Below are 15,480 nucleotides of genomic sequence, written 5' to 3'. Positions count from 1 at the left end.
AAAATTCGTTGAGTGCAAAATAAACAACCGTAGACAAAATTCTGTATAGTTAATAACAATAATAATAATAAACCGATGAATATTGCTTGGAACAATTTCTTTCATGCGGAAACTTTTAAAAGGACCCAAGAAATTTATTATTTTTCATCTCGAAATATGGATTTTTTCAGAAATTTTGGTCTAATTATTCATTATGCAATTATTTTCTGATTGCACATGGATGATCTTGAATTCTAAATTAGCTTCTTCAACGAATTATTTCTTAACACAAATGATACATGGGAATGGTTCAGAAATGAAGTGTTGAATCAAAGATACAAAGAATGTACAAATTGCCATTATGAAATTTTTCTCAATGAATGAAATCCTAATTTCCATGCAATGGAGGTGCTTCAGATGCAATCAAACAATAAGCCTGCTATCAAATCTTTCAAAAGAAAATCAAAAAATATGAATTTTCAAAAAATGGATTTTTTCATTTATAAATGGATGAAGCTTTCAATTTCTCAAACTTCTTCACTTCTTGGTGTCCATAGAAACACAGTTGGTTTTTACTATTCCCTTGCAACAGCAGCAATGGTGCAGAGCGCAGAATCATCATTTCAGCCAATTGGAGGAGAAAATTCAATTGTCGAAATTAACAAAGCAATTTTGAACAAAAGAAAATATTATAAAGGCAGATGGAAGAAGCAGATCTGGCTATTTGGAGCTGCACAAAAAACTCAGGACGGGAAACAAGGATGCTTTTTTTATTTTCAGAGTCCCTAAAAGAAAAAAAGACACATTGCTACCAATCATTCAGGCAAATATCATTCCAGGAACTGTGATTCACAGTGATGAATGGAGAGCCTTCTCATCTCTCAGTGATCTCGATTATGGCCACAAAACAATCTGCCAAAAATATCATTTTTAATACTCAGAAAGCGAAATATGCACAGATATGATTCAGGGACTTTGGAGTCAATTTCGAAGAGATTTGCATCGTACGAGGATGAAGGAAAATTCATTGATGATTATCTTTCTTCTTTTGTGTTTCTAAAAAGAAAACAATCAACGTTTGTTGAAACTGTGAGAGAAATATTTCCAATGTGAAGCGGAAGAATAAGTTGAAGAAGAAAAGGAAGGCCACAAAAAAGATGATGAATTGGATGAACAAGTTTTATCTGAAAAATATGAAGAAATTTCTGAGGACACCATGGAAGTTAGAGATGGAGCAAAGCATTCTGAATATGAACACGAATAAAAAACAGTAGCATTGCTTAAATCACATTTGTTAAGTAATATTTGTTTGCATATCAATCTCAAATTGCAAATTTTTTTAAAATTTTCTATCAAATTTTTAAAAATTTTTGATCAAAAAATAATTATACAAAAAATTCAATATTTTTTTTCGAGTTTCCGCAAATAGTTGAAAGAAAAAAACATATGTGCACGACATGTTATCATCATAGCTTCAACATATGTTAATTTTATTCACGGTCGTAAATTGTGAATTAACCTATGTTTCAATGTTCTTTTGTTGTGCCCACTTGTTAAAAGAAAATAATTATCTTGTTAAAATTGGTGAAAGGGAAAATCAAAATTTGTTTTTGCTGAGAGGCAGAACGAAACAATGTTTCTCGAACAACTGAACAGGCAAAGAAATTGAAGGGACGCAACGAAACTGAAGATCTTCTTCATTTCTGTTGAAATCACAAATGACATTGTGAAATGTTTTCCCAGAAAAGTCTGAAATCGCTTCGAAAACATCATAACAGGATTGTCGATGAAAATAAAAAGAAAGAAATAGACAATGAAATTGCAGTGCAATGCCAAAAAAGCATTTGGTGAAAAGACGAGGATGCAAATAGCAAAATCAAATACACATCATTCCTCTTCTTGCGTTCTCATCTTCAATTCAACTCTTTCTCAGCAAATCGAAATGAATGCCCTGAATTGGTTGTTTGAAGCATGCCTCTCTTTCTTCATCGTTGACGTCATATTCTTCACAGAATCCAACAAAAGATGCCAGCTTGTTGGATGTCCCACTCGAATTGATGATGATCTTGCTGGCTTCAGTTTCTCCTTTTGTGAAGACAGTTCAACAACTTTCATGAGCGTGGTGCAAAAAAAAGATATATTTTGATTTTTTCTGAATACAGAAAATGTGGCTTATCACTTTGTAATTATCTCAAATAAAACAATTTGTTTCTTCTTCTTCTTCTTCTTTTCTGCTTTGACTGTTGATGCGCCTTGTTGTGCTTGATTGAGTCATCTGAGTCGAAGTGAAAGTGGAAGAAGACGAAGAAGGATGAAAAGGTGGAATGACGATGAATTTTATGAAGAAGAAAAAGAGGAAGAAGAAGATTGGCCAATTGAGACAAACAAAGTGGATCTGCTGAAAAGACAATAACATTCATTTTGAAATGTTTGAAGAATGTGACTCTTCAGTCTGTGTGAATGAAAGGCACTCAAAAAAAGAAAGAAAAATAGATGAAATACGCAAATGTTGAGTTTGAGGGAAGTTGAATGCGAACTGAGCGGGGCTGGCTCTTCTTCAACAATGTTGAGGAAGAAGGTTGAAAAAAGTTGGCTTTAATTTGACAATTCCCATGCTGAGAAAGATGGCACGGCCTCGTTGCATTTCTTGATAGTCAAGAACTGAAAGCCATTAAACTGAAAATAAGTATCGAAACAGAATGCAAGAACTGTGCTTTTGGAAGGCAAATGAAGAGTGAAGAGCAAATCGAAAATGACACTTATCTCCAATTAATCTGATGCTGGTCATATTACAAACGCTTTCAAACATCGAATAATAATCAATTGACTTGCTCAAAATGGCTGTCCCTTCGAAGAATGAAATCTAAATGCAGTTGGACAGAATGTTGTTTGATTCCCAACAAATATTCGATTATTGAATGTCTCGTCGTTGGCGTTTCTCATTTGTTTTGCTTCAAAAGTGGAATCAGAAATTGAATTTTTTTGCTTTCCATATCTGTCTGGTGCAGCCCAAGAAACAGGAAAACCTTATAAATGAAATTGACAATTTGGGGTTTTCCTTTTTTCCATTGAATTATCGCATTTTTTGTGATAAGCATACTTCCCTTGATATTGCCATCCACTTTCCTTGCCAAAAAACCACTTTCCTGCCTCACGTTCCAAAATCCTATCTAATTTTGATTGTTCCTTATTTTTCTCAGAATACAATCCATAAATCAACATTTTATAAAATAACAGTCGAATTTGTTTCACCTCTTGCTCCAATCAAGAAATTATGAATCATGTATCTTGCACACATTCCTTTATTTAACAATTGTCAAACAATTATCTGCTCCATTCTCATCGTTATGCTCTCCAAAGCGGATATTGGCCATTTCAACAATTAGTCAGATTCCTGGGCTTTGGAAAGAATACAGATGGAAATATCCTTAGAATCAATAGAACAACAAAAATTACATGTATTACGTCTTTTGTGTTATTAATGAAATTGTTGGGTTTCTTTGACCATCCAATTGACAAAAATAATCAGATAGAATTCCAAAAATATTGCATTGCCTCATTTCTTGTTATCTCCACAGGAAATAATATTCCCAGTTCTACAGGAAATGTTCATTCAGTGTTTTCTCATTTTGCCAATTTCCATTCCAGTGCAAATAATTCTTTTTAATCATTTTATCCGTTGCAGATAAAGACAAATCGAAGAAGCGTTATTTTCCATCATAATTACTGCACAAAAATACATGTGCAAAAAATAAAGGTTTGAGTGAATACATTTTCCGACTTTTTTTAGAGTATTTATATTTCATCTAATTCTTCTTTCCAAACTTTTGCATGTTCAATGTGAATATCAAAATTGTGTTGTTTTCTGAATGAAATTCTTTTTAAAGATGATTGAAAAGAATGTTACCGAAAAATTCGCAGGTGTGCATTCATTGTTGCACTTGCATTCTTGTTGATTGGATTTCTTTCTTAGTTATTAATTTTAATTTAAGAATTGTTTTCTAAATTTGAAGATTGCGATGATGAAGAACAGAGAAAGAAAATCGAAGAAATAAATGGATTTGTGGAAAATATGAAAAAAGAGGAATTCAAATCTGTTTTCACAAAAGAACTATTCGACAAATTGGATAAAATGATAGAAGAAAAGAAATTTTCTTTGGAAAATGCATTGCTTTTATTGAAAAGTATTAATTATCGCAGGGTGCTTACAGATATTTATTGTTCAAGTGATGAAACTACTTTTCTGAACAAAAGATTAGAGAAGATGATTGTTGATGAAGAACAAAAAAAAGAAGAAAAGAGCAAAAAGCTGTTTGCAGATCTTTGCGAATGCTATCTTTTGCTTAACGGCACGTTTTCTTCAGAATTATTTTCAATTTGTATTTTCTGCCTTTTGAAAGTTGCGTTGAAGAAAGAGGAAAACGAGGAGACTCAAAAAGGAGTAGAAATGGCTTTGCTGGCTTTGAGTAAAATCATAGCGTGGAATGTGTGATTCATTTGTTTTTGCGTTTGGAGAATTGTTTTGCTTTTCTTATTGATATTTTTCTCCTTTTTTTCAGGAAATGGGTCAAGAACTTTTCCTGAATGCAATCAAAGAGATCATGAAATACCATCAAAAGCATCACAATCTGACGCGACTTGCCTATCAATCTGCTTGGCAGTTTTTGATCAACAGATTGAGCTATGAAAAAAGTTTGGAAGGTGTAATTGTGAACGAGCTGCATTTTGTGAGAGAAGCAAGAAAAGAATTGGAGGAACTTGCAAAAAGTGTGGATTGGAAGAGAAAAGCAGAAGAGAATGAAAAAAGCAGAAGAGAAATGAAAGTGATCATAACATTAAAGAGATGGATCTACACTGCCACAGATTTTCTTTCTCATTTAGAACAGTGGAAAGATGAATACATTGAACTTATTCATTGTATTGTCAGTACATGCAGAGAAGCAAGAGAACATGAACAAGAAATATTTGGTAATCGCATTGACTTTTTCAAGGATGCTGCAAGAGATAAATTGATAGACGTTTGCGGTTTACTAAAGAGTGGAACCTTTGACATTCTTTTAGAAGAGATTCATCTATCAACATTTACATACAGAATGTCTCACAATTTGATTTATTATTTTTTTTCGATTTCCACAAGATTGAAAGCAAAGGAAGAAAATGAAATTAACAAATTGAAAAGAAAGACAACAAAAAAGAAAGTGCAAGAAAAGTTGGAGGAAGAAGGATACGAAGATGCCATCACAAGCTTTCAAGAAATTTTTAATTTTTTTAATGATGAATCATGTTATCATGAATTATCTTTTGATATTTCTGATTATTTTGTGAATATTTGAGAACATTTAGCATTCAATTTAACATTTGAAAAATCCATTTATAAAAGAAAAATTAATATAATAATGTTTAAGATCAAATATTAAAATTTATCAAATTTTTGAGTCAACAACAAGAGTTTAGCTATTAAACTTCTTTTGATTACACAAAATCTGCTATATTTATTCAAGCTTCAAAATTTATTTTTTCAAACTTGCGACTTTTGACTCTGGATATTCCATCTTATTATCTTCATGTTGGCTAAAAAATCCCAAAATGACTTACATTTCTTTAAATGGAAGCCTTTAAAGATTGCAATAATGAGTTGGAATGTGAATAATTCCTCACCACCTGAAAAATATGAACTTATTGGTCTTATTCGAGAAATGCTTCATGGCATCTCAAAAAGGCAAAGTTCCCTCCAACAACCTTCTGTATTGAAGCAAAAATTTGTTGTCGATCAAGAAAGATGTGAAAAGCAAGGATCAATATCATCATCTCCGAGATCAAAATCAGATTTTACAAGGACCATTCCACCACCTCCACCTTCGAAGAAGTTAATGAAAAACTCACAAAAAGAAACGCAAAAACAAGTTATAGATCTTTCTCATAATTCTGTTGAAGATTTTTACGAAGGGCTTTTCCTTCCTGACATAATTGTATTTGGACTTCAAGAAGTTGATTTAAGCGCCCAAGGTCTTCTCTTTACATCTACTTCACGTTCTTCAGTTTGGCATAATGCATTTGACGAAGCTCTTCGTGATGTATATCCCATGAGATCGCAATCAACTGATTTATATTTCAGAAATTTTGTTTCCACACAAATAACAGATAATTTAGATTTTTCATCAAAACAAGGTTCATCCACCAATAATATGCAATCGCATACAAAGCCTCCATCGTTTGTGAGCATTACATCAAGACAGATGGTGGGCTTATTTATAGATGTATTTGTTAGTTCATCTATTAGAAGATACGTGCAAGAGTGCGAAGTTGTGTGTGTAGGAACAGGGATGCTGAATGCTTTGGGCAACAAAGGCGGGATAGCTGTGCGGATGCGTGTTCACAATTCGCTTGTGGGATTTGTGTGTGCGCATTTGGCTGCACACCAAAAGAAGGTGGAGACGAGGAACAAAGATTTCAAGATGATCATGGAAAAAGCAAAGATGAGTGAGTGCACGCATCACAGCTGTGCTGAAAAGGGGGAGTGTGTCTGCCAAAAAGAAAAAGAAGAGAAGGAGCGGAGAGAAAGAGAGAGAGAGAACGAGAGAGAACGAGAAAGGAGAGAGCGAGAAATGAATGAAAGAGGCGATGATAGCAGCTCAGAAGAGGGAGAAGAAGGAGATGGGTTGGGAGCCAAGAACAAAGAAGCGATGCAGCCGAGCAATGAGATTGTGCAGGAGAAGATAACCAAGTGCAACGTCTTGTTCTTCTTTGGAGATCTGAACTATCGAATAGAGATGGACAAGACACAGGTCTATCGGACAATCCACGAGATTATCAAGAAGAGGCAGCAGGAGCAGAAGGAGAAAGAAAGAAAGCGCCTTTTGGAGGAGCCGTGGGAAGAGGCATTGCAGAAGAGAGAGGATAAAGAGGAGAATGTGAAGAAGGCAAAGAGCAGCTGTGTGAAGTCGCAGAATGCAAATGAAAGGGCACTTTCTCCTTTGCATTCTGCGCCTCTTTCGCCTTTCTCTTCTCCAAATGAAGATATTCGCCCTTTGTGCACATCTCCTGCTCCAAAGGTTGTCAATCACTCCAATTCTTCTTATTCTTCTTCTTCCTCTAATTTTTCTTCCTTATCATCATCATCATCATCATCTTCTTCTTCTTCACCTTCCTCTTCATTGTCTTCCTCGTCCTTGCTGAGTTCTCTCTTTGCGTGTGACCAGCTGCACCAGCAGATAGCCAGAGGAAGGGCATTCAAGTCATTTTGTGAGGGGCCTGTCACATTTCTGCCGACATACAAATACAAAGCACACACAGACAGACACGACGGATGGAGGCTGTATTTCACAGAAGAAGAGATGGAAGAGGAGAGAGGAGTGAAAAGAGGGGGAAAGGGAGAGGAGGAGAAGGAGGAGAAGGAGGAAGAGAAAAGTCAAGGGGAAGAAGATAAAGGACAAAGAAATGGAAAGCAAACACCAAAACTTGCTGTTGCTTCTCCTTCTCTTTCTCCTTTATCATCATCATCATCGTCGTCATTATCATCATCATCTTCTTCAAAGAACTCATCACCATCAACCAGAGCTGAAACCCCTCCTCCTTCATATGCACAGATCTCAAAGCAGCAAACACGAATTCCTCAGTCAATGTCACCACACCCAACAATGGCATCGTTTGTGAATCCTCTCTTTGCTCATCCTCATCCTTCTCTTAAAACAGATAATGTTTCTTCTTCTTCTTCTTCCTCCTCCTCCTCTTCTTTTTCCTCTTCTTCTTCTTCCTCTCCTTCTCCTTCTCCTTCTCCTTCTCCCTATTCCATTAAGACACCTCCTCAATCAACACCTCCTTCACCTCTTCTTCCCAAAAAGACTGTTACTCCAACAGAATTCAACCAGAAAGGAGAAACAAACACACAAAATGCGAAGAATTCTGTCAGTTTCACACAAATCACTCAGAACAACAAGCTCTTCTGTGCAGATGCTGCTACGAAAGAAGAAGAAGAAAAGGAAGGAAAAGAAATAACATCAGAAACAAAACAGACAGGAAAATCAACAAGTCCTTCACCAGAAGACAAAGTGAATAAACAGTTTGCTCCTCTTTCCAGCACATCTGCTCCTTCTCCTCTTCTTTCGGCACAACCTCCTCCTCCTCCGCCTTCTTCTTCTTCTTCCTCTTCTTCCTCTTCTTCCTCCTCTTCCTCCTCCTCTTCTTCTTCTCATCCTCCTTCCTCTTCTGCCATGTCCTCTCAAACACCATCCATTTCGTGTGAATTGCGTTCTGTTTCGCCTTTCCCTCAGCATCCACCACCTCCTCCCTCTCGCCACTCGAATTCTCTCTCTCCAAGCTCACACCCTTCATCCGCTGCTACGCCATCATCATTATCTTCCTCTTCCTCTTCTTCCTCCTCTTCCTCTTCTTCATCTCCTTCATCACATTCTTCATCTTCTTCCTCTTCCTCCTCCCCTTCTTCCTCTTCCTCCTCCTCTTCCTCCTCTTTATCTTCCACATCATCTTCTTCTTCTTCATCTTCTTCATCGTCTCAATCTCTTTCGAATGGGAAAGAAGAGAATGTAGATGGAACATGGAAGACAGTACCTATAAGCATGTTTCTGGATGAGAAAAAAATTGATAAGGAGAAAGAGAAAGAGAAAGAGAAAGAGAAAGAGAAAGAGAAAGAGAAAGAGAAAGAGAAAGAGAAAGAGAAAGAGAAAGAAAAGGAAAGAGAAAGAGAAAGGAAGAAAGAGAAAGAAATTGAGCAGCAGAAGAAGAAGCTGAGGATTCCAGCGTGGTGTGACAGGATTTTGTGGTATGTGGGTGAAGAAGAGAATGAGAAGGGAGAAGACGAGGAAAAGGAAATAGGATGTGAAAGTGAATACGATCTGATTGACTTGAAAGAGAAGAATATGACAGAAGAAGAAGATGACGATGAAGAAGGAAGAGAAGGAGAAAGAAAAAGAAAAAGAAGAAAAAAGAAAGAGAAGGATGGAGAAGAAGAAGAAGACGATGATGAGGAAGAAGAAGATGATGAATATGAATGTGTTATTGTTGGGAACAAAGAAAGATCAAATGATTTGTCAGCAAAAAGCACAAATTCATCTGCAGAAAAGGAAAGAAATGACAAATTGAAAGAGAAAGACGGATCAAAAGCAGAAAAGTCAGAAAAAACTGAAGAAAATGATTCGATTAAAACTTCTTTGAATGAAAAACCAGAAGAAGAAGCAGATGAAAACAAGCCGACTGTTTTGATGGCATCTGAACAGTTTTCACCAAAACAGCCATCTCAAAACAAAACATCTTCTTCTTCTTCTTCCTCTTCCTCTTCCTCTCCTAATCATCTTCTTTCTCATTCTCCTCACTCTCCCTCATCTTCTCCACTTTCTTCTGTCCCTCCTCCTCCTCCACGTCATTCTTCTTTCTCTCCAAACACACCAAAATCACCCAAATCACCCAAATCACCCAAATCTCCCTCTCTTTCTCCTTCTCCTTCTCTTTCATCATCATCTTCTCCTTCTCCTTCTCCTTCTCTTCTTTCTCCTCCTCTCCATTCCACTCAATCACCTTCTGAACCTTCATTCATTCAGTCTCCTCTCATCAGGCCTGTTCCACCTGCCATCAAAACTCTTCCTCCCATTTCATCATCATCATCATCATCATCATCATCATCATCATCTTCTTCTTCTTCTTCTAATTCAAAAAATAAAAAATCTTCTTCGCATTCTACTTCTTCTACTTCTTCTGCTGCTGCTACAACTGCTTCAGATTCTGTTTCTTGTAATGTTCCTTTGTTTCCGTTCGTTCATCATTCACAATCACCTTTCGTTACAAATAAAATAGACACATCATCAACAGCAACATTATCATCTGTTTCTTCTTCTTCTCCTCTTTCTCCTCAATCTACTCCTGCATCCACCACAATCTCACCTTCCCTCTCTCCTTCACCTTCTTCCTCAGCCTCTCCTTCATCTCCTTCTTCCTCTTCTCCTTCTCTCTCTCCCTCCTCCTCCTCCTCTTCTTCTTCTTCCTCTTCTCCTTCTCTCTCTCCCTCTTCCTCTTCCTCTTCTTCTTCCTCTTCCTCTTCCTCTTCCTCTTCCTCTTCTTCTTCCTCTTCTTCTTCCTCTTCTTCTTCCTCTTCTTCTTCCTCTTCTTCTTCCTCTTCTTCTTCCTCTTCTTCTTCCTCTTCTTCTTCCTCTTCTTCTTTTTCTTCTTCTTCTTCTCTCCACCCAATCGTCCAACTCAGCTACGGCCGCTTAGAGTCCTCTCTTGTCTCTGACCATCGCCCCGTCTATTCTCTCTTCCGCACCGTCTGCTTAGCCACTGACGAGGGCAGGGTGCGGCAACACGAGTCAGCTGCACTGAAGGAGAGGGACAGGAAGGACAATGAAGAACAGCCACGAATTGCTCTATCAACAAAAGAGGTGGCAATAAGCCAGCTGAGAGTGGGGGAGGTGGCAGTGAGGGAGATAGAAGCTGTGAATACGCATCTCTTTTCACGTGCTGTGGTGTCTGTTATTGTGCCTGACAGCATCAGATTGGTCGAAGAAAAACCACTTTTCCCGAAGGCATCGCTGTCGATGTTCAAACAGCAGACAAAGAAAACGAATGCTTCTTCTTCTATTTCTTCTTCTCCCTTTCCCTCTTCTGCTTCTGCTTCTTCTGCTTCTTCTTCTCCCTTCCACTCCATCACCTCCTCCTCTCCAAATGCAGCACAGCCATCTAATCCGATTGCTTCGATGACATCCACACCGCTTGATGTGTCCACACGCCATTCTCCTTCGTCTTCTCCTCTTTTTGTGGAGTTTGAGCCAATCAGCAACACTCTGCTGCCAGGAGACACAGCAACACTGTGTGTGAAGATGATGCTGAACAAGGAGGGGGTGAGGGAGGAGATGGAGAAGAGGAGGGAGAAGAGGAGGAGGGAGAAGGAGAAGGAGAAGGAGAAGGAAAAGAATAATGATAATGCAAATAGTGACATTATAAAAGCTACAGCTGAAGGAAAAGAAAGAGAAGAAGAAGAAGAAGAAGAAGAAGAAGATAATCTTCTGAAAGAAGAAGACAATCAGTTTGAGACGATTGTTGTTGTGCATGTGGAAGGTGGAAATGATCATTTTGTTGTGTTGAGTGCGAAGATGAAGAATTCTTGTGTGGGGGAGTCTCTTCAGAGGATGATGCAGAACAAGAAGAAATGTGCGAATTTGGGTGTGTTTGTGGAGGGGACGATGGAGAAGGTGAAGAAGATGTTGGGAGAAGGAGAGGAGAAGGAGAAGGAGAAGGAGGGGAAGGATGGAGGTGAGGAGAATAATGAGGAAGGAAGAGAAGGAAGCAAAAACATAGAAGAAGCGAATAATCCGTGTATGACAGATGTACCAAGTGCTTTGAACTCAAAAGAAGAAGAAGAAGGAAAGAAAGAGAAAACAGATGAAATTTCAGAAGAAAACAAACAATCTATCAATGAAAATGATAAAAGTGAAGAATCCAATCAGAATCAGAATGATCCACTCACTCAGACACAAACACAAACACAGTCAGAGACAGACAAATGTGTTTCTTCTGCTCTTCCTCCAACAAAACCCAAAAGCAAACACAAACCTCAACTCTCTCTCTCTGACTTCTCTCCTGTTCCTTCTCATTCATCTCTGCCAAAATACACTTCTGTTAATGCACACTCGAATCTGTCTCAATCTGATTCTTCTTCCCCTTCTTCTTCTTCTTCCCCTTCTTCTTCCTCTTCTTCTTCTTCTTCTCTTTCCTTCTGTCCTCTCTCCATCTCTCAGCCATCTATCCATTCTGATAAGTCAGATAAATCTGATCCATCTTTTGTGCTTCTCCCAGCTGAACAATCAACATCAAAGACACAATTTGTTGAGAAACCAACAACTCCTCCTCCTTCCTATCACGCTAATTCTTCTTCTTCTTCTTCTTCTTCTTCTTCTCTTTCTTTCTCTCCTTCCTCTCCTTCCTCTCCTTCCTTACCCTCTTCTTCTTTCTTCTCCTTCGATGTTACTCTTCCAATGCCATTTGTTCAGCTCTTTTCGTCAATCACCTCTGAAATTGCATGGCTGACTGAACATGAAATAGAAGAACTGAAGAAAGAGAAGGGGAAAAGAAGGAAAAACAATAAAGAAGAAGAAGGAAAAGAAAGAAGAGAAGAAGAAAGAATCAAAGACAACATTATTTCAGGAGAAAGAATCAGAAGAGGCAAAGTTGATATTTCTATTCCACCACATCCATTCACTCAGATCATCTTCTCTGTTTATTCCTTCCTTCTCTCTCTTTTCCACTCCACTCACTCAAAATCTGTCGCTTTTGATTCTTCTTCTTCTTCTTCTTCTTCTGTTCCGTCTGGTTTTGACTCCATCACCACTTCAATCACTGGATCACTATCATATTTGGGAACATCTTCTTCTTCTTCTTCTTCAACTGCAACAATCATAACACCTTCAGCTTCTTCTCCTTCTTCCTCTCCTCCTCCTCTTTCTTCTACTTCTTCTTCAACATCAGCTAATCAAACAACAACACCCTTCATTCAGCAATCTGCTGGAAATGAAACTGTTATTTCATCATCATCATCTTCTTCTTCTTCCTCCTCCTCCTCCTCTTCCTCCTCTTCTTTTGCCTCTTCACTCACTTCTTCTCTCTCTTCCTTGTCAATTTTTGGTTTCAAACCCTTTTCGAAGGCATTTTCAACCCCTCGAAGCAAAACAGCATCTCCTCAGCTTCTTTCAAGCACTTCTTCTTCTTCTGCTTCTGCTTCTTCTCCTTCGACTGCTTCTCCTATTTCATCGTCATCATCATCTTCTTCTTCTCTTTCCTCTTCCTCCACTCCCCCTGTTCCTCTCCTCTCCTCTCCTCTTTCTCATCCTCCTCCTCCTCTTCCTCCTTCCACCTCAAAGACACAACAGCCTTCTTCTCTTTTGTCTGCCCCGAAACGTGCTCCTCCTCCAAAGCCAAAAACATTCACAGACAAAACACCCTCTTCTTCTTCTTCTTCTCCTCTAATTTCATCATCTTCCTCTCCTTCCTCTCCTTCTCTCCTTCCTTCTTCTTTCTCTTCTTCTTCTTTCTCTTCCTCCTCTTCTTCTGATCCAACAAAGCCATCTTCCTTCACTCTCCTCACGCCTTCTCGTCCTCTCCACACAAACACACTTTCACTCGATGCTTTTCTTTCGGATGAAAATGACACCGTTTTTGTAGATAGCCCTGAGGGCATACACGACACAGCTGCTGACTACACCAATGTTTCTGCTCTTCCTCTGCCTCTGCCTCTTTCTCAGTCTAATTCTAATTCAAGTTTGCTCGCTTCTCCGCTCTCTTCCACGTCTTCTTCTTCTGCTGCTCCTCATTCTCGTGCTCTTTCTCCCATTTCTTCTTCTTCTCCTGCTTCCTCCATTGCTTCTTCTCCTTCTTATTCTCCTTCCTCTTCTCCTCCACACTGCCCTGCCCGCCCACCTCCACCTCGCCCTTCCTCTTCTTCTCCTCTCCATTCAATCAATCCATCTCATTCAACCAATTCTTTGAATTCTCTTGCTCTTTCTCCTGTTTTTTCGTTCTGTTCCTTTTCAGAGTGGACACAGAATGTGCTGATGGTGAAGGAGGTGCTGGACAAGCTGGATTCAGAGGAAGAGGTGCTATCGTTTGAGACAGAGGAGAAGATGATTGAAGGAGAAAAGGAAGAGGAAGAGGAAGAGGAGAAGAAGAAGAAAGAAAAGAGAAAAGAGAAGGAGAAGGGGAAAGAGAAAGAAACAAATAAAAGCACATCCAAAACAGCAAAAGATTCAAAGGAAGAAGATGAAAGCTCTTTAGATTCAGATTCAGATGCTTCGGAAGAAGAAGAAGAAGAAGAAGATGATGATGATGATGATGAGATGGAAGATGAAGAAAGTGTTGATTTTAGCAGAAGCAGCAGAACATCCAACAAGAAAAGAACAGCCAAAGAAAGAGCACAAGACACGAAGCAAAGCCAACTCTTTGCGTTTCATCAGCAACTTGCTTCGTCTCTTCTTCATTCTCTTCTCCTTCTGCTTTCTTGTCTCTCTCCTTCTCCTGTCATCCCTCCCTCACTCGCCCAGCTCTGCCTCTCGGCCATTTCCTCTCAGCAATCACAGATCAATTCTCAAACACAGACACACCCTCTTCCTCCTCCTCCTCTGCTGTCTCAGCAATCATCTTCTATTTCTTCTATTTCTTCTTCCTCTTCTTCTTCTTCTCTTTCATCTCATTCATCCACATCCACTCAATCACTTCTCAGTCAATCAACTGCATCTCATCTTCCTTCTTCTTCTTCTTCATCTTCTTCTCGTTCTTCTCCTTCTGCCCACAACCAGCCCTTCAAACAAAGCCATCCATCAACCCCCTCTTTCATCTTCACCCGCATTCCTCTCTCTCATTCTTCTCTTCTTCTGGCTGTCGTCTCCTTCATCAAATGGACTCTTAACATAGAAAATTCACATGCCCGCTTATTTGCTCGTATGAAGTCAGATGATTGTGAATGTAACACAGAAGTCTCTGTGAAGAAAACTGCTTCTGATTCAGATGATACACTGGATGCTCTGTCAGATAGACAGAAATGTGGAGAATGTGATTCGCAGATACTTTGCTCTTCTTCGACTTCATCTTCTCCTTCATCTTCTCTTTCATCTTCTCCTTCATCATCATCTTCTTCTCCTTCTTCTTTTTCTTCTCCATCTCATTCGTCTTCTCCTTCCGCTCAAAATTATATCTCTTCATTCTCAAAGCTGACTAAATTCAATCAATCGCCTCATTCCCTCAGATTGCGCTCTGTTCTTGTTGCTCTGTTCACTCGGGCTCTTTTCCAGCTGCGTCCGTCTCATCACACAAAGGAGACACAAACAGTTTGAGTGAATTATTTGTTTGTTAATTTAATATGACATGAACAATATTTTCTGGTCATTTTACAATTTATTATTATGTTTTAGGTGACACACAAACTTGAACTCTTTTTGAATTCGCTGATACAATAAATGGGATAGTTGAATACGGAAACATCACTTGAATTGTTCCATTCAGAATTTGTATGATTTGCATTTGCAGATAATATTTGCCTCTGAAAAAATGTTGTTTCTTTTTTTGTACTTCAAGAAACATCGTTGTATTTTTGTGTTTTATTGTTTATTGAACAATTTTTTTTTATTTAGAAAAAAGATTTCTTTTTCTGTTTTTTCTATTCATTTCTGATGGATTGCTTGTGTTGGATAACACCCTACTTCTATCAATGTTTCAAAATTGAATAAAAACATTGAAAAAATAAAAACAACAGTTAATTATGTTTTTCACTTCGTTTTGAAAAATAATCCTCAATCGCGTTTTTGTGCTTTCAAATTTATGGAGCAACTGTTTTAATCATTCAAATTTCGATTTTCTTTTTAACGAGTAAAATAGGATTATTGATTTATTGTTTCGTTGGTTGGCATTTCGTTATCAATAAAAGTTAATAAAATATTCTCATGCTTGAGAACTCACGATATTATGATATTAAAAATATTTTTTCCAAAAAGAAATCTAATGTTAAAA

The 15,480-nt window shown here is 38.1% G+C and overlaps 1 protein-coding gene across 1 annotated transcript; it reads left to right on the top strand.

The window, feature by feature from the left end:
• Nucleotides 1–5,609: 5,609 nt before the first annotated feature.
• Nucleotides 5,610–15,429, top strand: MONOS_9842 (uncharacterized protein; the record flags this gene model as incomplete). The annotated part of the gene is made up of 2 exons (XM_067880378.1): nucleotides 5,610–14,801; nucleotides 14,886–15,429. The coding sequence occupies 2 exons, from the start codon at nucleotides 5,610–5,612 to the stop codon at nucleotides 14,928–14,930; spliced, it is 9,237 nt and encodes a 3,078-aa protein (XP_067721523.1). The 3' UTR covers nucleotides 14,931–15,429.
• Nucleotides 15,430–15,480: the final 51 nt, after the last annotated feature.

The sequence above is a fragment of the Monocercomonoides exilis genome (genome assembly GCF_001643675.1).
Source record: "Monocercomonoides exilis strain PA203 chromosome Unknown scaffold46-794033, whole genome shotgun sequence".
Taxonomy (NCBI): Eukaryota; Preaxostyla; order Oxymonadida; family Polymastigidae; genus Monocercomonoides; species Monocercomonoides exilis.
This window is presented reverse-complemented; position numbering and strand designations above follow the sequence as displayed.